Below are 26,523 nucleotides of genomic sequence, written 5' to 3'. Positions count from 1 at the left end.
TGGGAGAATTCAGCTTTGCGTGGCAGTGGTCAGGGGAGGGAGTCCCAGCTGTGAGTAGGGCCAGGCACCAACACCAAGGCAAAGATTTGGGAAGGCAGTTACTGTCCAAAAATAACTGCAAATGCTTTCAGGAGCAAAGCTGGAACAGTATCCATAGGCAGCAGCCAGGGTCCCCTGGCCCAGGACAGCTCCCAGCACAGAGGACAGAGGTAGGGCAGGTACATGCATGCTCGGCTGGCTCAGAGGGACACAAAGATCCTGACAGAGTCATTCCAATAGAGTATTTCCACTGGAGAGCCAGTGCAATAACCACAGGCTTCCACTGAGCTTCAGCACCATCCTTGCCAAGCACTCAGCTGACCCCAAATCTTGTCCCCAAGTCCCCACTCCACCTGACATCTGCAGCAGCCCAGCCACCAGCTCCACAGCCACCAGTTCCACTAGCAGAGACCTCTCCGGGGTGGGACCACCCCCAGCAAGGTGCCAGCCCCTCCCAGGCTGGTGGTCAGAGCACAGCCTGATCTGGGGCATCCCACCAAGAAGCATCCTTCAGTGCTCACAGGTGGGTCCAAGATCCTCTGGGCCCATGTGGTTTTGGGAGGTGTAAGGCAGTAGAGGGATGGCAAAGATCCCCACTCCAGACACACAGCTCAGAGCTCCAGCCAGCTTGGGAACCTGAGCCAGAGCCCCTGCCTGAGCTGGAGCCAGCATAAACCCAAGCAGGCAGCGACAACAGGCACCCAGGACACGTGGGTGTAATTCCTCACCAGGGTGATGTTCCCACAGCCAAAATCCTGCCTTTCCCTGAGCCATCCATCGGCTCCTGTGCTGCCCTCTTGCTGACCCCGTGTCTCTTCCCAAACCCCCACCTGCTCCCCAGGAATAGCACAGCACCCAGAAGAACACACAGTGCTGAAAGCCATCTCCCCATTGTGTGAATAAGCTAAGATGACAACCAAGGTGTGAATGGCTGTGGTTTGACCCACCAGCCACTGTCCCTTCCTGTGGTCCCCAAGCTAGTCGCGCTCACCCTTACTCCTCATGCATCAGGCACCACTGCCAACCCTCTGCATAGAGCTGGGTTTCTCCAGGGTTTAATCAACAAGGTCCTGAACCATCCCCATGTGCAGACACCAGGGTCCAGCCTTTTGACTCCCTTTGACATGGTGCCACCTCCCCCTTAATGAAAATCATGGAAAGTATGAGCTTGCAACCCTCTAACACACTACCTTCACAGGCTCCTGGGCACATGGAGGCCAAATGGGAAGCCCAGAGGGACTTCTAGGTCTTTCTGCTCCTCCTTCTGCCTCTTGCTGTTTGCCTCAGGTCAGGGAGGAGGCAGCAGCGAGGTACTGCAGGCTCCAGATGCAGGCTGGAACCTGCTTCATTTCTTCTTCTCCACATAGGACAGACTGAACTCCTCACCAGAGGGAGGCACTCAAAAGTGCTTCTGAAGCATTAAGTATGTGCTGGCAATAGCTGTGACTCCACATCGGGGCTGCCGGTGTCTTTCGTGTGTCCCTGGGTCCCGCCTGGCTCTCAGGCAGTGTTGCTCCATGTTCTCACTGATTCCTGTCCCCAGGGAACCAGCAAAGCCCAGAATCCATGAAGAAGAAGACATCAGAAACCCAACCTGTTCCTTTATTTTCACCCCACCATTTGCAGCAGGGTCTGAGTCGAGAACTGGGGATGTTTGTGGTTGCCAGCTTAGCCGTGATGCTGCAGCCTTGGGTAGTTGGACATTGAAGCAGGGCTCAGAGCCTGGTCTCAAGCGGCTTGGAGGACCCAGCACGCATTCTGGGGATGCATCACCTCCTGTGTGGTACTCTCACCATCCACTCCCCAAGGACACCAGAACAGTTATATCTGCAGCAGACTGACAGCAGCAGTGCAGGGCAGGACAGGGTTGACATCCAGCCTTGCCTCTTCCCATCCTCTTCCTTTCTGGATGGACACCCAGTCCTTTCTCCCAGTTTGCTACTGATGGGCACAGGCTTTCTGCATTGGAGGCAGGTGGGTCCCTGATGCCTGGTTGTGGTGGGGCTGGGATGCCTAGCATGGATTGTCCCCAGTGCTTAGACTGGGCAAACAGGGATCTCCTTGGGAGCAAAGCAGGTCAGGACAAAGCCAGGCCAAGCCATGGAGAGTGAAATGAGAGGGCACGAGTGTGATTCAGGCTGTGTCACTCTAAGGCAGCCCTGTACCAGCAGAGGGAAATCCCTCTTGATTCATGGCTTAGGAAGTTCTGTGGCTTACTGGGACCACAGTGACCAGAGATGCTGCCCCACAGTGGAGAGGGCTCTTGGTAATGAGCACAGCCAGATGCCAGAATCTTTTTCGAGCTCAGCTGCTGCTTGTCTGGGAGGGCCATGGCCATGATTTATGGGCTGAGCAAGAGAGATGAGATTTTTTACCAGGAGGGATTTCTCTCCGTCTTAACGCAGCCAGAAGCACAGCATGGTCTGTTTTAAGGCCACAGCTCCAGCTGCAATGAGGTCTTAGATATTTTACTTTATCTCTGCAGTCCGATTACCAGGGAATGGGAAGGGCTTCGCAGCACAGCACATCCATCCCTAGCTTCCCGTGGCAAAGCTTCAATTATTCCCTTGGCAAGCCGTGTCCTGCAGTACCAGACAGCAGGGCCAGCTGGCTGCTGTTCCAATCCCTTCCCTTGTGCTGGCAGCCCCAGCGACCTGGGAACACTGGGGGTTCTGTGTGAGGACACCCCACCACATCCTCTGTCCCCACAAGGTGGGATTTCCACCCACAGGTACCTCCTGTCTAGACCCCAAACTCCTTTCTGAGGGGTGGTGGTCCCTCCAGAAAGGGAGGGATTCAGAGGGATGGGTTTGGCTCTTGGTGACTGCTGACCATGGCCAGCCAAGGTTGTTCTGACTTGCTCTGTGCTTGGACTGGTTCCCTAAATCCCAGCTAGTGTGTGCTGCTGGAAACAAGCTACAAAGAGACCTGGCATGAGCCAGCAGGGCCAGCCTTACATTCCTCTCCCCAAACAGCTCCCAGAGTAGATCTGTATTTTTAAGAATATGAGTTAAAGCCATTTAATCACAAGCCTCCTGCTGTCAATTTCCTTTGGATTTCCTTGTGTTTCCACAATTTTTTTCTCAAGCAACATCCCTCCAAGATCCTGAGGATGGTTGAAAGTTGAGCCATTATCAGTGAGCCCTGCTCTCCTCTCCTGCATCACAGGTCTTCCCTGATGCACCATGTTGCAATGGGGGCAAACTCCTCTGTGCATTCACCCTCCCATGGTGTGTCAGGGGTGATTTCCAGGAGTGCTCCAGCAGTGCCAGGAAGCATCCTACAATCTCCCAGGAAAGCAGGGCTGGGCTTTTAGACCAGAGGGGTTTACTTACCCTTTGCCAAACTCAGCGGCAGGTTGGCTCCACCAGAGACACAGCCCCTGTCACCAAGCCTCAACCAGTCTTCATACAGGGAATTGTCTTATTTTGCCCATCCCAGTCCTCCAGTCTGGGCTCACTGGAATGACATGGGCACATTAATGTCCCTGGTCCCTGCAACAACATGGGGTTACTGATATCCATTTGCCCTAGATCTCCACCCAGGTCCTTCCATCTGCTGCTTGATATCAAGGATAGGAGGTATTTTCCTCGGGCTTTACGTATAGGTCCCTTCCATTTTCTTGCCCAAATATAAAAAGGGTGGTTTTTTTGTTCCTCTCATCCTGCAAAATCCAGCTGGCAGAAGCTGATGAAGCTGCTGAGATTGCTCTGTACTCTGCAAATCTCGGTTCTTCCTAATTGCTCTTTGCTCCCCTGGCCATTGCCTTCTTGGGTGACCTCTGCCTGCCCTGTGCTGCCCCAATGCCCTTTAGCATCAGGCTGCATTGTTTTTTTCCAATCACAGCGGCTGTTGGTCTGTGTTGGGCCTGGCTGGGAGTCCCATGAACCAGGGTGGGACACACTGTAGAGCTGTGGGACCTCCTTGGAGGACAGGGTCTGCTCTGCAAGGATGGGGACCCCAAAGGTGTCGCCTCTGAGGTCTGCTGCTCCAGCAGCTGTATGGCCCCACAGGCTGCCAGCACCCGTCCACTCCCTGGGGGCACCAGCAAGTCCAAGCAGGGGGAAAGGGCAATTAAATGTGATTTTACAAATGCACTGGGTGCTGCTCTGCAAAGGCAAGTCTCAAAGCAAACACACCCGCAAGAAGAAATCCTTCTTGGCTTAGCACGTCCTTCTGAAAACACAGAATGACTTCAGAGAAATGTGAGAAAACATGAGCTGCTCCCCTCCAAGAGATGAAAAACAGAGCAAAGCAGCAACGTGATGGTGTGTGCTGACTGCAGACAAGGCTGATCACCCTTCAAAGGCTGTCAGATATTCGAATGCTCCCAAACACCCAGCAGAAGGGATGTGCCGCACCAGGGCCTTTCAGCTCCCTCTCAAAGAGAGACTATAGATTATAAACTTTGCAAATCCTCATGATTTATTATAATAATTACAGCACATTAATCATAACAATAAATAATTAAGAGAATCAGGAGCTCTTCAAGAAGCATTTGTCCATTGCAAGAGTGATGCTGTTTGAAGCTGAGCCCAGCTGCTCTGCAGTGCAGCTCTGGCTGGAGCTGATGAGATGCACCGGCAGGAAAATGCCATACCCAGGAAGGAAGAGCTGGCCAGTGTCTCTGCTTGCACAGGCAGCTCCACCAAGGAGGAAAGTGCTGGGAAAACTGCCCTGGGAATGATGCTTGGAGAGAAGGATGCTCTGAGTGGGTAATCGCTGCCAGAACCAGCAGATGTCCTGCCCTGGGTTTTCTGGTGTTTGTTTTTGACCCCTGAACCCCTCTCAGGCAGAGTTCCACGTTTCACTGTCCTGGGGTTCCCCCATGCATCCTGGCAGCAGCAAGCCCCCAGATCCCAGAGCATCGTGCAGGGAACACTCAGGTTTCTAGGCTGATTCAGCTGCCAAAGCTTGGGACAACAAAAGGCAATGAATGGAGGGCTGGTAGCAAAGTACTACCAGCAGAGAAACCAGATGGGCACAGCAGTTTCCAATGGCCAAGCACACCAGGACAGGCCCTGTTCCCTTTCTCCTTTCCCCTTTCCCTTTCCTCTTGCCTCTTTTCCCGTCCCCATCCCTGTTTGCAGAGCTGCAGGAGGTTTGCAGAGGCTTCGTGCTCATTCTTATCCATGTCCTGGACGTGGTCCTGCAGTAGAAATGAGGGATGGTGATGGCCCTGCTGGAAACAGCCCCATGGAACCAGGGGATGCTGGGGACAGCAATGACCCAGGGATACCAGTGAAAACAGGAGAAAGAGGTTTCCTAAACTGATGCCTGAGGTGATCACTCCAAGTCCTCAAGCAGCTTCCTCCATCAGCCCCATGGACCACCCAGCAGAGCCCTTCAGCCAGGGCAGGGGCTGCTCTTGCCCTTCCCAGGCACTGGGCATGCATCAGTTTCCTGAGAGTAAATGCTGAGGACTCGTCCTCATGGACCTACGGGGCAATCCGGACACTGTGGGGCCCTCAGAGAGTCCTCACAGCTGTAAATGAGCATTCCCAGCTCCAGCTGGATGAAAAAGGTCTTTCTTTAGCAGAGGAAATAGCAGCTGCTCATGACAAATAAATGTTCTCTCATGTATACATCCACTCGGCAAGACAAACTCCATGACGCTCAATTAGCTGCATGGACAAAACTGTAGTAGCATGAATGTCCAGGGATAAACAAGGCGCAACAAATAGCCCTGGAATGGCTTCTTGTAAACACAGTTACTTCTTTTCTTAAGTCTGTTCAAAACGCTGTCTGCTTTGACATTTCACATCTGTCCTGGCCAACACCACCTCCTCCTGCACTCCCACATACAGAGAGATAAAGTCTTGTCCACGGCATGCTGTGGCAGCAGTACTGGGGATACTAGGCTTGCAGTAAATTGCGTCCTTAGTGGGTTTTATCCATCCCGGTTCTGCCAACCATTGCTATGCTGCTTGTTCAGCATCATCTAGGGTTGAAATTACAGTGCAGGTGATTGATAGAAAAGGCAGATCAGTGAGGACACGGGTGCTGGAGAAGGTTTGGGGTTGGTGATGGGCTCAATGAGCTCTGGGGGTTTCTCCCAGCACTGTTTCAGTGCTCCACCATCCCAGCTAAGCAAAAAGCCATAGAAAACAATCAGAATTCATCATCCTGCTGGCAAAAGCCCCTCTGGAGATATTTGTACCTGGTGGGTGCTATTTAGTGCACCCATTGGGAGGGATAAGTCTGTGGATAGCATGAGGAACCTGCCAGCCCTGTCGGAACCTTGCTCAGCCGGGGCCAGGGCCAGCATGGCAGCTCAGCAGAGCTCCTCTCAGCACAGCATGGAGCCAGAGCATGGGAAGGGAAAGCTGAGCAAGAGCAGGGACCTTTCATCACTGCAAAAGTTGCCAACACTAACAGGAGCAAAGCTGGTCACAGCTGGAAGCTGGAGGAAGGCAACAGCTTCAGGCTGGGAGAGCCCTGTGCCCTGGAAAAATGTCCATCCTCAGCCCTGGCACCCAGGACATTTCCCTGTTATTTCCCCTTTTAATCCCCTTTATTAATCTTCTGGAGTTGTTTCCCCCATCACTTCAGGGTGTTGGGGGAAATGGCCATGGGAGGGATGTAGCTCCTACACTGGGAAGAGATGCTCCCAGAGCACAGAAGGGAAACTGAGGCAGAGCAAGGCAGAGTGCCAGACTTGTAGGACTGGAGGGCTCAACCACAACAGGACCTCTTTCATGCACAGGCTGCTCAGAGGAACAAGCTTTTTCAGGTGGGTTTGGTTTGGGGTTTTCAGACGGTTTTTACTTCAGCCACAAACTGGCACCTTCCACATCTGGGGTGGCTCAGCAGGAACCACAGCAAAACCAGAGCCGGCTGCTTCCAGCCATGGTGTTGAGACCCAAACCCCTACACAGCTTTATGGTCTGACTTGCTCAGAAACCCTGGGACCTTTGTTCTCCTCCTCCATGAGCTCAGCTCATGAGGCTGCTAACAGGGTCTCATTTTTACCTAATAAACAAGGTCTACAGGCGAGGTCACAGCCTTTAGCTCGAGGGGCAGGGCAACAAGTGATCCATCATGTTCAGTGAAGCCTCATAACTTTTACGGCTCCTTTAAAAGACAGATGCTTGACATGAGTTTGACACTGTTTAGTCTCTTGTTTTTGAAGATTGAGATCGTTTTGGGAACTGCACCAGCTCTGGCAGATGGGAGGCATTTCCCTGTGGATTTGATGGACATGAATGTTTCCATGTTTCAGGGAAATCCAGTTAAAAAAAGCAGCTCAGCATGGGAAACCCTTGTGATTTCCAGGAGCCTCCCCAGACAAGTTGCCTACCTCAGGCTTTTGAGTAGGGATCTGATGTGCCCTTTACAAATCTCTCATGCTGCCTCTGCCCCCACGGCAAAGCCCATAAGCATCAGGGAAGCCTGGTCCAGCCCTCAACACTGGCTTCTCTGACTCAGAGAAAGGCGACATGTCTCCCTTCAGCATGCATCAACTGCATAAAAAGCAGCAAGCAGGAATATGTATCATTGCATGCCTCACCTAGATGCTCTAAAAGAAGAGGTGTTACCCAGGGGTGAATGCTAGCCCTGCTGTGCATGCACAACACTGCAGCAAACAAGCAAGTGGTAGCCTAGGGTTGCTCACCCCCTTGCCGAGCCATGGCAGCTGTATTTTTCACTCCACATCCCAGCTGCGTTTGTAAAACTTCCCCTCCTTGTGTTTCCAGTCACTTGTAGATCATCTCAGAGCTCTGGATGGATTTTCCCCAGCCCTTCGGTTGTCCCCTTGGTTGGTTTTGCTGCAGCAGCGCATCTCCCAGCCAGAGGGGGAGAACCCTGGGGGGCCTGGCGGGGATGCAGGGCTGCCCTCATCCCAGGGCACAGCGCTATCCCTGGCATCCCTCAGTTCAGCCCCCAGCACACCCGGGTCCTGTTGGTAGCAGGAGGGCTGCACCTCCATCCCACAGTCCTCCCTTATGCATCAGGTCCTGAAGCCATGGCCAGGTACTAAAGAGGGACAGACACCTGGGAGCAGGCCAGTAACCAGCAAGTTCTGCCAAGCAGCCAAAACACCAACAACTCAGGCAGTTTTGGGGAAAAATCAGACAAGACCTTCACCTCCCTGCAATGCTGAACCAAAAAGCCAGAATGAAAACATTTGTTATTATTCACATTGCAAAATAAGCTTTAAATTGTGGCTGCAGAGGTAATTCTACTGCAACCCTGCTACTTCCAAGTCTTCAGAACCTCTTAGAATGACAGGCAACAGGCTTGAGAACATTTCTTATTCTGGGTGTCAGTGTTGTGCAACAGGCTCTGATTTCAAGTCTATGGTGTTTGGGATACCCCAACAGTCTTCCTGGAAAGGGCTGATACCCTTCCTTACAGGGCTGTAAGGTAAAATACAGCCTGATTCACCCTGCAAGCTCTCCCCTCTGCAGATGCTGTAGGTGGACAGTGCTCGGTGTTAGTCCCTGGTGACCAAAAAGGGACCCGGTGAATCCAGGAAAATGGGAGATGTGGGGTGACCCTAGGGAACCAGAGGAATTAGAGATGTTCCATGTTAATATATGGGGAGGCAGAGATCCTAAACCAGCTGCAAAAGCGGTAACAACTACAGTGAAGCCAAATGTTTTTCTTTTCCCTGCACTAGAGCCATGGGGAATTGCTATCAGCTCTGACATCCGAGGTAAGCACTGGCACTGCTACAAAGCTGGCTTGGGAGCCCAGCGAAGCCATCTTCCCTTAAGTCGCTTCCTTGCCTAATTCATTTAACCCAGTTTAATAGCTACCACACCGTACGCCCTCCTGGAGCCAGTGCGATGAGCTCACTGCCCACTCCCTGCCTGGAAATGCAGCTGCCTCCCACCTGGCTCTCTCCTTCATCCCAGGCTCCTTCCAGCTCCCCAAAGGACTGGACCACCAATCCCAAGGGTGTTCTGCAGGGGTGATAGGCTCAGACACGCAGCACATCACATCACCCACCTCTGTGGCTGTCACCCACGTTTGCTGGCCCTCATGAATGTGTGGCTTCTCCCTTGACACTCTACAGCTTAATTTCCAGATGGAAATGCAGCCCTAAAGACCTGTCTGGCACTTTCTTGCACCAGCAGGTTTCTGGTATGGAAATGAAAGATAATTAAGGGTCAGCACAGGCAACAAAATGACATTTGGGCATCTTGCATTTAAGCCAAGCAGATGTTGATTGAGCTGAAGAGAGTCAAATTAATTTGGCTTTCGTAATGTTTCCTGTGTGATGTTAATAAAAGCAGGCTTTTGTGCAGGCTCACGGCTCACGATACAGAGAGATTCATGGCACTCTGCATCCTTACAGAGCTCTAATTAAGGCTCTCATCTGAAAGATGGAGCAGGAGGGCTGATTGCTTTGTTCAGTTTCTGGGATGGGGGGCAGCAGTGGACAGGGCAACCCACGGCCAGCAGCTCAGATTGGGCCTGGCCAGCACACCCCAGCAGGGGGTCTGAGACACCCCCCCCCCATCCCTCCACAGAGAGTGGTGTGGAGTGGTCCCCAAGCAGAGCAGTGACCACAGCATCTCCAGGTGAGGGATCCATCTCTGCATCACAGATGGCAAAGGGACTTGGGGGGGTTCCTCTCTTTGTGTGCACCAATCTTCTCCCCAGCTCACAACCAATTTCTTCTTTTCATTTTTGCATTACATTTCAGCCAAGTCATTTCCCTGACCTCACTTGCCAGGCTTGCTGTCCCTCACTGGGGACAGTTCACATGCTGTAGCATTTACCTGCACAAAGCAGATTCCAGCTGGATGGATGTGAGGAGGCTGTCTCCCAGTCCCACATTTAGAATCATAGAATAGTTAGGGTTGGAAAGGACCTTAAGACCATCTAGTTCCAACCCCCCTGCCATGGGCAGGGACACCTTACGCTAAATCATATCACCCAAGGCCTCGTCCAACCTGGTCTTAAACACTGCCAGGGATGGAGCATTCACAACTTCCCTGGGCAACCCATTCCAGTGCCTCACCACCCTAACAGTAAAGAACTTCCTCCTTATATCCAATCTAAACTTCCCCCGTTTAAGTTTTAACCCATTACCCCTTGTCCTGTCACTACAGTCCCTAATGAAGAGTCCCTCCCCAGCATCCCTATAGGCCCCCTTCGATAGTGGGAGGCTGCTATGAGGTCTCCACGCAGCCTTCTCTTCTCCATGCTGAACAGCCCCAACTTTCTCAGCCTGTCTTTGTATGGGAGCTGCTCCAGTCCCCTGATCATCCTCGTGGCCCTTCTCTGGACTTGTTCCAACAGTTCCATGTCCTTTTTATGTTGGGGACACCAGAACTGCACACAATACTCCAGGTGAGGTCTCACAAGAGCAGAGTAGAGGGGCAGGATCACCTCCTTTGACCTGCTGGTCACGCTCCTTTTGATGCAACCCAGGATACGGTTGGCTTTCTGGGCTGCAAGCGCACACTGAAGCCGGCTCATGTTCATTTTCTCATCAACCAACACCCCCAAGTCTTTCTCCACAGGGCTGCTCTGAATCTCTTCTCTGGCCAACCTGTAGCTGTGCCTGGGATTGCTCTGACCCAGGTGTAGGACCTTGCACTTGGCATGGTTAAACTTCATGAGGTTGGCATTAGCCCACCTCACAAGCATGTTGAGGTCCCTCTGGATGGCATTCCTTCCCTCCAGGGTATCAACTGAACCACACAGCTTGGTGTCATCGGCAAAATTTCCTGATGAGGAGCCATAAACCTCCCAGAGAAACAAGGAGCTGGTAATTAGTGGTCAGCAGCCGAGCTGGAGGGAGCAGGTCAATGTCAAAAGCAGCTCCCAGGAGCATCCCACCTTTAGCTTGTCCCCTTGGATGGACCTGGGTCCTCTTCCCGCTGCTGTCATATTCTTCAGCAGGCTGGTCCCTGCAGGATGTGACCCCTCTGCCATTTCCAACGTGATAGCATTCTTTCCTTTTCTCTCCATCTTTTGTGTGCCAGGCAGCCTTTCCTCCTGGTTTCTAAAAGGATTAGGCAACTGATCCTGAAATTCCAGTGTGAGCAAGCAGGTCACGACCATCAAGACAAATAAAGCACACAGATCCACAGCTCTTTTCAAGCCAAGCACCCACTGAGACAGGATGGGGTACACTGAGCCCTAAACCTAGAAAGTGCATTTGCTGCTGCTGTGTGCATGGATGGGGAAATAATTGGGAAGGGGGTAACCATGACCAGTGCAGCAGATGGGAGCCTGCCCAACCTGGGCACCCAGGGCTCAGCAACGGGGTTAATGACTTCATTGCATGAGTTACATGACAGTGGGAAGCACCCCAGCTGCAGCCCTGTGTACAGGGCATGTCTTGCAACCTCCCCCATACCCTGCCCAAAATTCCACAGCCCCACTGAACCCCCAGCCACAGGGCGCTGCCAGAATCCCGCCGGCAAGGCTTGAGCAATAGCAGCCCATGCCTGACATCTGCCCACACACAGCTTGGAGGCCAGTAAACTTCCTGTGGATATTGGCTGCCTGACAGAAGTGACATAAATTCTGCCTTTTTTTAGGGTGGGTATTTTTTGGTTCTGTATTTTGATAACAGGTAGGAACTTTGCCTGCCTCTCCCTGGCTTCAGGATAGACGAGCCTTAGGGAAGAGCTCAGAGTGGGGGTATTTCCGAAGCTTGGGGGTCACGTTGCAGAGGTAAGGCAAAAATGCTGCCACTCATTCATCAAACAGAGTTTATTTTTGCCTTGTAGGAAATTGGAGGCACACGTTTTCCCTCCCTGCCTCCCCTTCCCCCGTCCCTGAGGCTTCATCCCACCAGTGTTCGGTTTCCTCCAGGAGCCAGATCTACCCAGAGGTGCAGCTTACGCACAAACCCACACATGATTCAGCAGGCTCCTTTGAAAGACATTTATTATTTAAATAATAATATATTAGCTTTACATCACCTCAACAAACAAACCTCAGAAAAGCTCCGAATCACAGCACCTTTGGGCTCTTTGAGCAGAGCAGCAGCCCTAAGATGGACTTGGAAATGCCCCACTTGGAATAGCATCATGACACTGCACATGCTCGATGCAACACAAATGGGAGTCCCCCAGCAACTCCCTAATGGCAGCAGTGATGGTCTTGGGACCGCAGGGTCAGATGCTCCTGATGCTGGTGAGGACCAGTCCGGAGCCCTGAAGAGCAACAGGCATTCCACAAAACAAACAGCGGTACTGAAGGACACTGCCTGTAGGGCAGGATTGATGACCTGGATGGTTGTGCACTTGGGGTGTCTGGTTTTGTTGGGGTTTTGTTGTTTTCTTTTCCAAATAAAACCTCTAGAGAAGCAAAGCCCCTGAGCAGGTTTGTCCCACGCCAACGGGAGGGCAATGGAAGGCGCTTTGTGGGCAGCCCAAGAGGATGAGCCCTCCTCTGTGCCAACCCAAAACCCACCAGCAGCATCACCCTGGACGTGGGCAAAGTCCATGGCTGTGACTGAAACCTCCTATTCCCTGGTCGGGTTCTTTATTCCCCTTGTCAGTTCCTACACAAATATAGGGCAAAGAAAATAAACTGGGGCTCAGGAATGTCCACACAGCTCTGCTGCCATCACAGCACTAGGGAAGTGCCAAAAGTTTGACTCTTTGGCTTTTTTTGTGCCCCTCACATATGCTGGACTGGCACCCACTGGAGTCTAAAATCTCTGGGGTGGGAATGGACTGACAGACACATGCATACAGACCTACACCAGATAAAGTGTATTTCTTTAGGCAACCAGCCTACCAAATAAAGAATAGTATTTGGGGATACAGTACTCCCTTCTTCTCCTACCCAATCACTAGGGACCTGGGCATAGAGACAGGTGCTTGCAGCAATGGTGACCACACAACCCCACCTCCAGGACCTGTACCCTGCCAACACGCTGCCTTTAGCCCAAAATCACTGTGAGGACCCTTCTGGGAAGCACACCAGCAGGAAGCTCTGCTCCCTGACAGCCCCCACTGAGGTAGTGTTATAGAACATCACCCCATGCTTCACCCCCTGACCCTCCCACAGCACGGCTGAATGCAGCCTGCACCCTTTGCCAGGCAGGAACAGCCCCATCATCAATATCCAGGTACTCACCAGCCCTTACAATCTTGTCCCACTCTATTTTTTGCCCCATGAGAGACCACACTGCCTTACTTTCAAGACACGTGGTGACACCTGGATGGGCCACCTGTACCTGGTCCACCCAGCAGCACATACGTCTCTTTATGGGCCATAAGGCAGAGCTTCATTAACATCTGTCAGGGCTGTGCTTCACCTGGCAGACGTCTCCCACAGTGGCTGATGGATCTACTGCCCACAGGGGTTCATCCGTGATGCCAGGTTAGGCTTTGCAGGGGATGGAGTCTGTCTGTCCTGGCTCATGAGGGTCACTTGGCAGCACAGCACTGAGCGCATGAACCGCAGGACCGGCGGCCTCAGGATAGCGAAGACCCATGGGTCAATGATGGAATTGATAGAGAGGAATCTCAGGGCCAGGAGGTCCCACTCGTGGTTGTCCTTTTTCTCACTGAACTTGTTCACATAGGCACGGATCTGCAAAACACAACAGGGAGAAATAATGCTGGGAATGGGTTTCCAGGATCGAGCATCCTGGGGAGATTTGATTGGGTTGTCACAGCACATTCGCTGCCTCCATCAGGTCAAATGTACTTTTCGCTAACGAATACCAGGCGTGTGCTCTGTTCTCAGCTCTCAGCATGCAGGGAGGCTTCAATTAGCCCTAATGCAATTAATCCAGCGGCTGCTTAAGGAAGTGGTGGGTCTCACCTTGAAAACCACACTGGATGAATAAACGTGGAAGATGGAAGGGATGCAGCATGCTGGACCACTCCAGTCCTTCCTGCACTGTGCCGACTCATAGCAGCTTACGAGGCTTCCTGGAAGGGTGACTCAGCACTCCTTACTCATATGGGTCGAATCGCCACCCCCTCGCTTCAGGGGACAGGGGATGCTTGGATGCGGATGAGAGCTGGGGGGCAGCACAGGATGCATGAGCATCCCTCCTCTGGCCAGGATCCATTGGGTACCACCCAGGGATGGTGCATCCAGGAGGTGGCCATGGTTCAGCCCATGCTGAAGACTGTCAACAGCGGAGCACTTCCAAGGGCTGCCCCAGGCTTAGGGCTTTTTTGGAAGGATTTTGTGGTGCTGTAGCCTGATGCTCGCTGGGTTCACGTGCCCAGGCTGGTCCTGTGGGCATTCCCAGCCAGAGGAGAAAGTGTCACGCCAAGAAGGCACCAGCAGTGCTCGACAGCTTGGTTTGAGATGCTGCCAAAACACAGCCCAAACACAACCCCACATGGGAACCAGGTGATGGGAAAAGAAAAGCCAGCTGTACTTCTGGATAAGCCTGTATCTGTTACCAGAGGGCCCATGGGATCCCCATCAGCAGCACATTCCCATCCTGCCTGCCCCAAGCAGACCCATAGAGCCTTGCCCACGTGTCCCCATCAAGGAATCCCACTTTACAGTGACCAGAGCACCCAAACCCAAGCTTTTTCAGGACATGGTGAGAGTCATCCATCACATGTGGGCCCATTAACGGAAGCTGAAACGTCTCTCAGGATGTTGAGCCTGGCTTCTGGGATGCTCATGAGCATCTGGACATGACTGCTCTGTCTTTCCTCTGTCTTAAAACCCAGGCGGCCTGGCTCAGCTACAGCCTGTGGTTATTTTATTTTCCCCTGTGACAAGAAAGGGAGTGCAAAGGGAAGGTAATGTCTATTTAACTCCATGAGCACAAAATTAGCACTGGCTGTGCTCCCAACCTTGGTGGGGCTTGCTTCTAATGGGAACAAAATGACCTTCCGCGGTGGCAGGCTCAAGCATGCAGGCAGGGAACATGAGTGTCTTGAGGTGCTCTGGAGTCCACCATGCTGCTGGTGTAATATGGTTTGGATGGATGAAAAGCTGCCCTTTGGAGGGGGAGAGCCGGGGCAGCATCAGGAGACTTGCCCTCTTCCCTCCCTCACTTGGCTGCAGTGTTTCAACCCCGTATTTCTGCTGGAAGCCTCATGCATGGATATGGCGCAGGACGTGGGCACAACCCCTGGGACAAGGCATGCTGTGGCCCATGTGCTGGATCTCTGCTCCCAGCAGTCACTCACCTCTGTGCCCACACCCCAGTGTTGTTACAGAGGAGTAGAGACCTCTGCCTGCCCACATCTTCAGTTTCATTCTTCCTTCTTGTTACAGAAATCCGGAATAACTCTGCCTGCTCAGCACAGATATCCGCTCTCTCCAGCCCAGTGGCATCTCCTTCATCCCCATTTTTGGACATCTAATGTATTGCTCTGCCACCACTCTCACCTCCACCATGAGTGCCCGGTTCTCAGGAACCACAGGGAAGTCGTGTGGTTCAGAGGATGCCACCCTGCCTGAGCCACACTGACTTGGAGCCTCTGCGGGCACCTCTCCTCCTGCCACCCCATCCTCCTGCCACCCTGTCATCCCTGCACCCCGTTCTCCTGCCACCCTGTCATCTCCCCATCAGGTCCTCCTACCACCCCACCCCATCCTCCTCCTGGCCCTGGGGATGCAGGAAGTGGCTCCCCCAGTACCCCCAGGGATGTGCAAACCGCCTGGAGTCTGTGCCAGAGCTGGGGTCTCCCACGGTTCAGGAGGAGCTAACCTTTGACCTCAACCCTTGAGGTGTGGGCAGTGAAGTTGGGGGGAGGTATATAAAGGGAGGGAGGGAGAGAAACGGGAATGCTGGGAAGAGGGACCCCATCCCAGGGGAGAGGTGGTCACACTCACCGTGAAGGGCAGGGAACAGATGACAAAGGTGATGGTCATGATGGAGAGGAGGAGGAGGTGGTCGATCTCCTCGGCCATGGAGAACATGCGCCGGCCGCAGCTGCTGGCCGCCCGGGGCTGCTCGAGTGTGGCCAGCCGGCGGGTCTTCTGCCCGCGACGGTGCATGCGGGCCAGGTTGGCAATGACGCTGAGGTTGCAGAGCAGCACAGAGAGGATGAGGAAGAGGAGCAGGGTGGCATAGAGGAGCGAGAAGGTGACGTCCAACCCAGATACCTCCCTGCCGCTGTTGTGCTCGGGGTAGTCCAGGTGCATCTGGATGAAGCACCAAGTGCCGGGGCAATACTGCACATACTGCCCAAAGCCCACCAGCGGCAAGGAGCAGAAGGCCGCCGAGAAGGTGTAGATGGCAGGCAGGACAACCAAGCCCGTACGGGGGCTTAGAAAGCGCTCGTAGAAGTAAGGCTGCCCCAGGGCCAGGCATCGCTCCAGCGCCATGGTGAAGAGGATGAGCATGGTGGCGAGGCCGAAGAAGCTCATAGCAAAACCAAAGTAGAGGCAGATGTGTCTTCCTTGGGGCAGGGTGGTCAGGGTGCGGTTGTGGTGGTAGGAGGCCAGGACGAAGGGGCTGACGGAGCAGGTGCCCAGCAGGTCGGTGACCACCAGCGCCAGCACCAGGACGTGGAAGAGTGCGGGCGGGCGGGCGCGGGGCCCGCGGCGGCAGCGCAGCAGAAGCCCCAGGGCCAGGAGGTTGCCCAGGAGCCCGGCGGAGAACATGAGCGCGCTGACCAGCGGGCGGGCCCCGGCCGGCAGAGCTCCGCCGACCTCGCACAGCCCCCGGCCCGTCCCGTTCATCCCGCCGCTGCCGCACAACTGCGCCGCCGCCCGCCCGCCGCGCCAGCACCGCCCTCCCGCCCAGGGCCGCCCCGCCCGCCGCCCCCGAGCCCGCCCCGGGCCGTCTCCTGGCACCGGGACACGGGTGGTTGGGACACCCGACGGCGAGTTCGCACCGGGGCGGAGCGGGAGCCTCTCGCACGGGCAGTCCCGAGGGGATACGGGAGTCCCGGTGAGGCGCCGAGAGCATCGCAGCACGGCCAGCTCCCGTCCGGTCCCAGAGCGGGCTGGGAGCCCCGAGGCGCAGCCAGCCCCGGTACGGCTCCGGGAGCTCCGGTACCTGGGCGGGAGCCCTGTGCACGACCGGCCACTGTGGTGGTTCTGGCGTCCCGCTGCTGCTCTGGGGATGGTGAGCTAGCCCTGGTGCCGGTCCGGGAGCCCCGGGCTCGGAGCAAGACCAGGTGCCAGGCCGGGAGTCCCGGTGCTGCTGCGGGAGCAGCCCTGCTGCTGATCTAGGAACCCAGCGGCATGGCCAGCCCTGGTGCTGGTCCAGGAGCCCCAAGAGGCACAGCAACACTCGGTGCCGGTCTGGGACCCCCTGAGTCACAGCGATACCCGGTGCTGGTCTGAGAGCACTGAGTTCATTTCAAGCCTCGTTGCCGGTGCCGTGCCAGGAGCCCCGAGGTGCCCTGGTGCCATCTTCATCGGCCTGGTGCAGGACAGGCTACCAGGGATCCAGAGCTGATCCCACGGCCCCAGAGGCACCCAGAGCCCACAGAGAACACCCTGCCCCATGGCCAGCTTTATACCATGTCTCCATTGCCCCCCTGTCCTATATGTCATCAGAGGTCCCCACAGTGGTGCATCCTGCAGGCAGTGTCTGGTTATAGTGTGGGGGAGAAGCATCGATAGGAGCTCCTCTTCCTGCTGCAAGCCTGGCTGAGCACAGCTCATCTGCCCAAATACCAGCTCAAGGAGAGCTCCTTCCGCTGGTGCTTTGGGTTCAGCAGGTGGCACAGGAAGCTCTCTCACTGTGTGAGAGTGTGTATTTCCCCAGTGTGAGTATTTCCCCAATCATGATCCTGATCCTCTCCCCACCTTTCTGAAAGCAAAGCCTTTGTCCTTGGCCTTCAACCTGGGATCTGGCTCAGGTGCACCCCTTGCCTAATGGGAACTGTCCTCACAAAGTGCTCTGGTCCCCCCAAGCCCCAGTGAAATGCTGCAGCATTGATCGGCTCCAGCATGGACACGGCAGGTTGCTGCCCCAAGCACATTTTGGCTATTTTCAAAAGCTCGCTTTTGTAACAGGAACTTCGTAAAGGAAACATGGTATACGGTGAGCCCTGGGGCTGGGTGAGCTGCGGTTTGTGACATCACCTCTGTTTCCAACAGGCCACTCCTATTCCTTTCTTGAAGTTCAAAGTCGTCTTCAGCACTTCACGGAGGACATGCAGTTGTGTAGGGCTGTATGGGACCCTGACATGTTCAGCCCTCTGTGGTACCTGCAAAAAGCCTAATCCTGGCCTGGTCCATCTAAGCAGCATATGGAGGCTGCATTCTGCTCCTCTGGAGACTTTTTCCGAGCAGAAGGCACCCTGTGGAGTGGTTGCTTCAAGACTTTTCCCAGCCTCCCACTCCTGTCTGGTGTTCTGTGTAACAGCTCAGGAGGGGGTTTTGGCATCTTCTGGAGCTCTTTTTCCTGGCAGCTAATGGAGCTTTAAATACCCATTTGGGGCTTCAGGCTTCTCAACTGGCAGTTGCCTCTGAAGGGATATTTTTGCAATAATAGGAAATTGATGGGCTTTTTTCTTGGTTTATTTTTTTATCCCTTCTGAGCTCAGCCCCAGGAACAGGCCACTTGGTACCATCTGTCCATCTCTTGGGAAGAGTTTGTTTTCTTCCTTTTGCTTCCATGTTATCTTGGGTGTCTTGCCTCTAACAAAGACTATATAGGATCATAAAATCATTTAAGTTAGAAAAGACCATTAAGATCACCAAATCTGACCATTGCCCCAGCACTGCCAAGCCCACCACTAAACTATGTGCCGAATTGCCACATCTACACATCTTTTAAATACCTCCAAGGATGATGACTCCACCACTTCCCTGGGCAGCCTCTTCCAACACTTGACAACCCTTTGGGTGAAGACATTTTTCCTAATATCTAATCTAAAGCTTTCCTGGAGCAACTTGAGACTATTTCTTCTTATCTTGTCACTTGTTACCTGGGAGAAGAGGCCGACCCACACCTCACTACAGCCTCCTTTCAGGCAGTTGTAGAGAGTGATAAGGTCCCCCCTGAGCCTCCTTTCTTCCAGACTAAACAACCCCAGGTCCCTCAGCCATTCCTCATAAGACTTGTGCTCCAGACCCTTCACCAGCTCCTTTGCCAGTCTTTGGACATACTCCAGAGTCCCCTATGTCCTCCCAAGGGTCACTGGCCTTTTTTTTCTCTAAGAGAAGATTTACAGGGTTGGCCCATTTAGAGAAAAAGCTTTGGGCTTGTAAGAAAGGTGCATGAATTTCACATAAACCCTTCAGCCAAGAGGACTCAACCTCTGGAGTTTGCTGTCTATTGCTGGGGAGAGCACTGGGACCCTGCTTCATCCCTGGTGGGTTTTAAAGGATGGCTTTGGCATTACAGGCAGGGAGGAAATCCTAAACTGACAGAGGGCAGGTTTAGATTAGATATAAGAAAGTTCTTCACTGTGAAGGGGGTGAGACTTTGGCACAGGTTGTCCAGAGAAGCTGTGGCTGCCCCATCCCTGGCAGTGTTCAAGGCTAAGTTGGAAGGGGCTTGGAGCAACCTGGTCTAGTGGAAGTTATCCCTGCCTGTGGCAGGAGGGTTGGAACTGGATGATCTTGAAGGTCTCTTCCAGTCCAAACCATTCTGTGATTCTATGACTGCATGGGTGAATTTCAATCCTTTTAAACCAAAAACTCTATCTGAGTTGTGTTTAGCAAAGCCAGACATCATTTTTCTTCCAAATGCTTCCTAGCCCTGTCCCTTATCTCATGCACCAGTGCTGCCAGCAGCCTCACTCTCCATCCTGGAAGAGAGGGGCCAGGTACCAGTGTGGCAGGTCCAGGTTTTGGCACGTTGATTTGCAGTCCTGTGCAAGTACCTGGGTGCACGGGTTAAAAAATCCAACCCCTCACCAGCTGGCTGTGTCTTACAGTGCCCTGGCTGTGGTGCCTGGCAGCCCCAGCACTGCTGCCTGCCCAGACATGTGCCTTCCTGCTTCCAGAATGGCTGAGAAATGCAGGCAGACAATAAAATAAAAGAGCTCTTTGCAAGAACTAAACAGTTTGCTGGGAAATGAGCTTGTGCAAAGTTGTGCCTTGATTTCATGAGCCAGAAAAACTCAAAGTAACCCTGACCATGCTCAGTTAACATCCAAGAAAGGAGCGGGATGCAAGGTTAGGTGATGCCAGTGACACCAGTGACACTGTGAGTGTGCGACGCAGCAGCCAGCAGCGCTGGCGCAGCACAACAGCTCCAAAAAGAGCATCGTTGGTGTGAGCCACAGGCGTGAGCCAAGCAGCGTCTCTTTATTGCTTCCATTAAGCATTAGGTCTGTCCCTTTGAGGATCATTGGCACAGGAATGATCTGGCACGGAGGGGGCCCATGGGGCATGACTGAGCAGTGTGAGGAGCTTGGGAAGAGGAGGTGATTGGGGGGCTCACACAGCAGCTGTCAGCTCTCCAGTGTTGGGCTGGGGAGCCCTGAGCCTCTGGGTTATTTTGGTTCCTGTCTAGCAAGATTCACAACTAAACCACAGTTGCAGGGAGGTTTTTAAACCATGATTTTTATTCTATTTCCATTTTTTCCAAGCTCAGTAATAGGAAGGGGCTCTGAGCTTCGATATAACTCCTGAAACCCCAAACCAGGTGCGTTTGGGCATTAAAAAGTGGATTGCCCAAGGGAGCAACTTGGGGTGGAGAGGAGCAGCCCCATCCTTGCAGCCGCTGTGCCCAGTGTGCTCAGGCCGGCTCGGCAGCAGTCCTGGCTGGAGACGTGCTGCCATCTCTGGAGAAGACTGCGGTACGGCAGTCCCAGGCCCCACAAGCAGTGATTTATCTGCTCGGAGGGCAGCCTGGCGCTCAGCCCCAAGAGCAAACCTTGCTGTCTGCTGCCGGAGGCACCGGTGACTGGCTGGAGACTCCAAGTCTGCTCCCAGAGCAGGTAGGACACCATTTAGTGCAGAATGGTGATTAAATAGCTAGTGGAGCGAGATAAGAGTGTCAAGGTCACCAGGAGGTGCATGGGCTCAGGAGTGGAAACAGGGATGATGCAGGGACAATGGGGGTCACCCCGAAGCCTTCAAGCCCCCACTGTGCTCAGCGGTTCCACGATTTCTTTCCTTTCATGATAAACTCCTGGCTGGGTCAGACACTGGGGTGTGTGCATCATCTCAGGGCTTGGATGGGGGCTGCATTCATGCACCTTAATAAGCATCCTGGGGCCTTTGTTGGTTTGGGGTTTTCTAAATTTAGTTGCATGGTTGCCCTGGGCTCTAAATACACATACCATGAGGCAGGGACCTCTCCCAGGAGGTTCTCTAGGAGTGAATCCTTGTTGAGATCAAAGGCAGATGATGGCCTTTCCCAGCCTGTGCACACACCAAGCACCCATGGCTCACATTGCTGCCACCTCCTAGCCTGTCTGTGCCTGGTCCATCTGTCTTGATGGACATATGATGGAGGGGATCCCAGACCAGGAGGATTTTACAGAGCCGTTATCCCACCTGGCCTTCATCCTTCTGCAGTGGAACAGGTCCAGTGAAAGCCACAACACAGGCTCGGTGCTGTTGACTCTGTGGTTCCACGTGAGACATCTCCAAGTCAGTAACACACCGGTAACGTGAAACCAATAGGCAAACCAACCCTCACTGCATTTCTTTCTCTTTAGCAAGCCCTGAAGGTGAGCTTGCACGCCCCCATAATATATCCCCAAATACAGTTTGCCCTTTGCTCTAGCCTGGGAGAGCCTGTCTGGTCAAATAGCCAGAGTCAACCCAACCAGGTCACCTCCAAAAAGCCCCAAGGTAGATTTGCATGAGTTTCTTCCTTCAAAAACCAGAATCCATTTGACACCAAGAGTAACTATCACATGAGAATTGGCAGGAACATGACTACACCTTGCAAGGCTTGGCTAAATAGAGGGAGAGAATTATTTGCCCTGTCTACTCCAAAGACAATAAGCAGATGGGGACTTGGGTGATCATCATTTTTTTGGCCTAAATGCTCACTTGAGGCAGATATTAAATCCAGTTAACATATGTGGCTCAGCGGAAATGGGTCTTTCATTAAAATGATCGCTTGTTGGCATGCTTGCAGAGTGAGGTTATCCATCCCAGGCTCTGTCTTATCTCAATTACTGCTCTTATTAGGGCTCAGGGTCATCATAAATACCAAATTAAAACAATTACAGCGGGACAGGTAGCCATCTGAGCAACACAAATGCAACATTAGCACTTAGAGAAAATCAATTATTGAGAGAAGAGCAAGACACAGTGGAGAAACCACAGCCCTGCCTGCTGGATATGGGGTTACAGGGCAGACCATGGGCATCCCTGAGAGGGACGATGGGCACCCCAAGGAGGGATGATGGGCATCCCAGGAAAGCACCTCCCCTGTTCTCCAGCTTCTTGGCACAGCCATGAGCTTCTGATTAAGTTTCTGAGTCTCCATACCCAAAAAGTCTCCCTCATACCCCACCCTGCTCAGGCCAGTGACACCCTGAACCAGCCCTGGATAACTTCCCCTTGTCATGGAAGGGGATCGTGCACAGGACAAGGCAATGGAGCAGGGCTCGGAACCACTTTTATTTGATGGGGACACACACACACCTCTCCTCCCTGTGCATCCCCAGTGCCCTGAAGTCACACACTAAAACCCTCCTGCTCTCTTGGAGCCGGGTACTCCCCAAACCCTTCACAAAGTGCTGCTGCTTGGAAATATTCACAGGTACCTGGGAGCCCCCCAGTTCCTCTCCGGGGTGAAATGCAGCCCAGGGAGGGGCACAAACACTTCACACCCACCCCTTGCTGCAAGCTGGATGCTGTCCCCACATGCAACAGCCCTGTGCTGCCTTGGGATGCTCCGGAGTAGGGTGCAGGACTGAAGACTCACTCCTCATGCTCACCAGCAGCCAATGGCTTCTACAAGACCCCCGTGCTCAGGGGAAGCCGCGCTGTGGGGTGTCTGTCCTGCGCCAGCCCAAGGGACAGAACTGGCCATCCTCCCCTGGTCCAGGCCCTTTCAGGGAGGCTTTCCGGGAATTCAGTCTTCTGCAAACCCTGCGGATGAACGTGCGGAAGACGGAGGTGCGGAAGATGATGAAGACCCAGGGGTCCACGATGGAGTTCACAGAAAGAAACCGCAGGGCACTGAGGTCTGCATTCTCATTGAAATCAGCAGCAAAGGCTCCCATGTACGCCCGGATCTGTCAACCAACCAAAGAAACAGGGAAAGATTAAGATCTCACTGCAGGGGTAAAGCTGAGAGCACAAAGATTGCCCTGGGAGCAGCAAAAGAAGTTTTAACCCCTCAATATATGCATCGAAACAGCACATGCTGTGGGTTACATACCCTGAAACTGAGAGTTGAGGCTGGGTCATGTATGGTCATGGCACTGGGGCACCACGTCCTCATCAGGGCCAGAAGGTTAGAGCTGAAGAGGGTAACCAGGGTTGTTTCACAGGTAAAGGAAGCATCTGACCTCTGGAGGCTGCAGCAGTGGGTGCTGCTCTGCCCCCAAGGGCACCCCTCATGCACTGCCCTCCCTGCACTCGGTATCACACCAGGAATCTGTTGGATAACCTGGCTGGACCATACCTGGATGGTGATCCCTGGTGGATCAAGGTCCTTCCTCCACCTCTGGGTCCAGCCAGCAGCTCTGCTTTTTTGAGGACCACAGGGCTTTTGCCAGGGTTATTATAAAACCAGTATAAGCCCAGTCATGCAGGAGCTGCTAGTGGCTGGTGCATCACAATGTGGCCCCAGAGCATGATAGAGGGGACAGGAAGCAGAAGTTATCTTCTAAGGCAGTGGCAGCACCCACAAGCCCCATCCGGATTCCAGGAGAGCCCCCCTGCAGCACCAGTTCTGGCTACAGAGGGTGATGGCAAGGCAGTGATGCTGCAGGATCCAGCCCTGGGACATGGGGCACTTGGCGGGGGGGGGGGGGGCAGGAAGGGCTCTGTCATGCTGGGGATCTCCAACTCTGCCAGCAGGACCCCCATCTATGGGGAAGAAGTGAGAGGATTTCAGGGCATATTTCCTCCAGGTCAGGAAATCCAGTGTGGTTCAAAAGGAGATGGATCTACCCAGAACCTCCAGGACCAGGGGTTTGGAACAGAAAGGGTGGGGTGGCGTGGAGGATTGGAGGGTCTAACGCAATGAATTAACCTCCCTAGGAATAAGCACGGGGTGTGTGTGGGGGAACTATTTCAAGGGGCTAAGGCAATTAACCAACCCCCCAACATCTTCAACACCTCTGGGGCAATCCCAGAGGAGCGAGGTGGTGGTGATGTCAGAGGGAGAGGGTTAAAGCAATGACCAGATCCCTGGGATGGCAGGAGGGGCCCTCAGATGGGGCCAAAGTGATTACCTGACGCCTCCAACACCTCTGGGACAGAGTGGTAGTGATGCGGGGTGTGTGTGGCGGTGTTCTTTTGCGGGGGTTAAAGTAATGAGATATCTCCTGGGGACATGGTGCTGGGTATTTGGGGGAGAGGGAGGGGTGGGTAAACACAATGACCCCATGATGGGGGAGGTTGGGAGCAGCAGGTATTCCAAGGAGGTTTAAGCTATGTCCCCAGGCCAGAGACATAGTAGTGGTGGTGTAGTGATACCAGTCGGATTAAAGTAATGAATTAACCCCTCCCAACCTGGGATGGGATTGTGATGCTGTGGGTCATTCCATGGGCATTATGGCAACAGCCAGACCCCTGGGACAGGGCGGGGAACACTCAGAGAAGGTCAAAGTAATCATTCAACACACCCCACACACCACACACACACCCCCCGCCCCCCGACAGCTCTGGCACAGAGTGGTGGTGATGGGGGATTTAACCCATGGGGGTTAAAGCAATAAATTAAGCACGAAGGATGTGGTGTTGGTGGTGGGCATTGAGGAGAGCAACCTCCCAGAAAGGAATGCTGGTGCTGGGGTGGGGATATTCCAGGAGTGTTAAAGCCTGACTTTCAGGGTCAGGGTGGCAGTGATGGGTTATTTGGAGGGGACTAAAGCAATTATTTCCCCTCAGCACCTCCGAGCCTGGGTGATGGTGCCAGGGTTTATCCCAAGAGGCCAAAGTAATGACCTGATTCCCCCAGGACTGAGTGGTGCTGATGGGAGGATTATTCCAAGGGGGTTTAGGCAATGACTTGACCCCCATGACATGGTGGGAGAATATTTAGAAGGGGGTAGAGTTTTGCCCTGAATTCCCAGGAGTAGGTGGTGATGCCAGGGTTTATTCCAAAGGGCAAAATCAACAACCTGATCCCCCAGGACTGAGGGGGGGGGAGAGGGTTATTCCAAGGAGCTTCAGGCAGTGATGCTTCAGGCAGTGATCTGACCCCCACCGTCACGGGGGGGGGAAGTATTCCAAGGTGGCCAAAGCAACAATACAACCTCCCCGGGAGGAGGTGGTGGTAAAGAGGGATTATTTTCCAAGGGTTTAATGCAATGACCAGCCCCTGGGGATGGGGTGGTAGGTGTTCGGGGTGGCCCAAAGCAACAACCCGGGGCATGGGGTGGTTCAGGGGGCTGTTCCAGGGGAGGGGGCTGGTGGGATAACTTACAATGAGCGGCAAGGAGCAGATGGTGAAGAGGACAGTCATGAGCCCCAGCAGGATGAGGTGGTCGAGCTCCTCCATGCGCGGGGCAGTGGTGGTGGTGGGGGTCCCGCGGCGAGGCTGCCGCCGTGCCATGCTGTAGAGGTGCCACATGCTGCTCACATTGCAGGTGCCGATGGCCAGCACCAACAGGCCCATTAGGCTGGCGTAGAGGACAGGGAAGACGAGCTGGCGTGGTCCACCGCCAGCCATGCGGATGAAGCACCATGTGCCGGGGCAATACTGCATGGGCACCCCAAAGCCCAGCAGTGGCAGGGCGCAGAAAAGGGCGCAGAGCCCTGCCGCTGCCGGCCCCAACGTGGCACCCAGCCGCCGGGTGAGGTGCCGTCGGTAGAAGTAGGGATGCCCCAGGGAGAGCCAACACTCCAGCGCCATAGCCAGCAGCAGCAGGGTGGGGGCCAGCCCGAAGAAGGCCATGAGGAAGGCGAAGAGCTGGCAGAGGACGCCCGGCTCGCCCTCGGTGCGCCCGCCGGGTCCCAGCTCGCTGAGGCTGCGATTGTAGGCATAGGCTGCCAGCACGATGGGGCTGAGCAGGCACTTGCCAAGCAGGTCCGTGACCGCCAGCCCGCTCACCAGCACGTAGAACGCGGAGACCCGCGGCGGGCGGCCGCCGGGGGACCGGGACCGCCGCCTGTGCTGGCCCAGCAGAAGGAGGGCCAGCACGTTACCCAACAGCCCGGCAGCGAACAGCACCGAGCTGGGCACCGCCGACTGCCCGCTCTCAATGTACCGGCTGCTACGGCACCGGTAACCCTCCGTCTCCATCGGGATATCCCGCACAGGGATGAGATGCTCCGCACCGCACCGGGCTGCGCCGCGGCTGCCGGCGGCAACTGGCCCGGCAGGGCGGGCGGCCCCCTCCGCCGGCGAGAGGGAGGAAAGGAGGCAGAGAGGGAGGGGAGAAGCGGTGCGGCGCGGCACGGCCTGGCCCGGCCCCCGGGGCGGCCCCTTCCCGCCGCCCGGCCCTCCCCGGGGCCGTCGGAGGGCGGCTGCGGTGCTGGGGGAGCGCTCCTCTCGAGCGGGAGAACCGCGACTGCGGGAGGGGGACG

The 26,523-nt window shown here is 54.4% G+C and overlaps 3 protein-coding genes across 3 annotated transcripts in view; 1 reads left to right on the top strand and 2 right to left on the bottom strand.

The window, feature by feature from the left end:
• TXNDC16 (thioredoxin domain containing 16) overlaps positions 1-26,523 on the top strand; it is a 328,598-nt gene that overhangs the window by 52,256 nt on the left and 249,819 nt on the right. The gene's annotated exons all lie outside the window — the stretch shown is intronic.
• PTGER2 (prostaglandin E receptor 2) lies at positions 11,879-16,651 on the bottom strand. Its single transcript, XM_061462482.1, has 2 exons — positions 15,778-16,651; positions 11,879-13,554 (listed from the first exon to the last, which is right to left on the bottom strand). The coding sequence occupies exons 1-2, from the start codon at positions 16,627-16,629 to the stop codon at positions 13,309-13,311; spliced, it is 1,098 nt and encodes a 365-aa protein (XP_061318466.1). The 5' UTR covers positions 16,630-16,651; the 3' UTR covers positions 11,879-13,308.
• On the bottom strand, positions 21,914-26,327 carry PTGDR (prostaglandin D2 receptor). Its single transcript, XM_061462480.1, has 2 exons — positions 25,421-26,327; positions 21,914-23,057 (listed from the first exon to the last, which is right to left on the bottom strand). The coding sequence occupies exons 1-2, from the start codon at positions 26,237-26,239 to the stop codon at positions 22,791-22,793; spliced, it is 1,086 nt and encodes a 361-aa protein (XP_061318464.1). The 5' UTR covers positions 26,240-26,327; the 3' UTR covers positions 21,914-22,790.

Source organism: Pezoporus flaviventris, unplaced genomic scaffold (assembly GCF_033815535.1).
Source record: "Pezoporus flaviventris isolate CSIRO_AGI_PZ_B2104156 unplaced genomic scaffold, CSIRO_AGI_Pfla_v1 ptg000035l, whole genome shotgun sequence".
Taxonomy (NCBI): domain Eukaryota; kingdom Metazoa; phylum Chordata; class Aves; order Psittaciformes; family Psittacidae; genus Pezoporus; species Pezoporus flaviventris.
The sequence above is the reverse complement of the archived record's forward strand: the minus strand, read 5'-3'. Positions and strand labels throughout refer to the sequence as shown.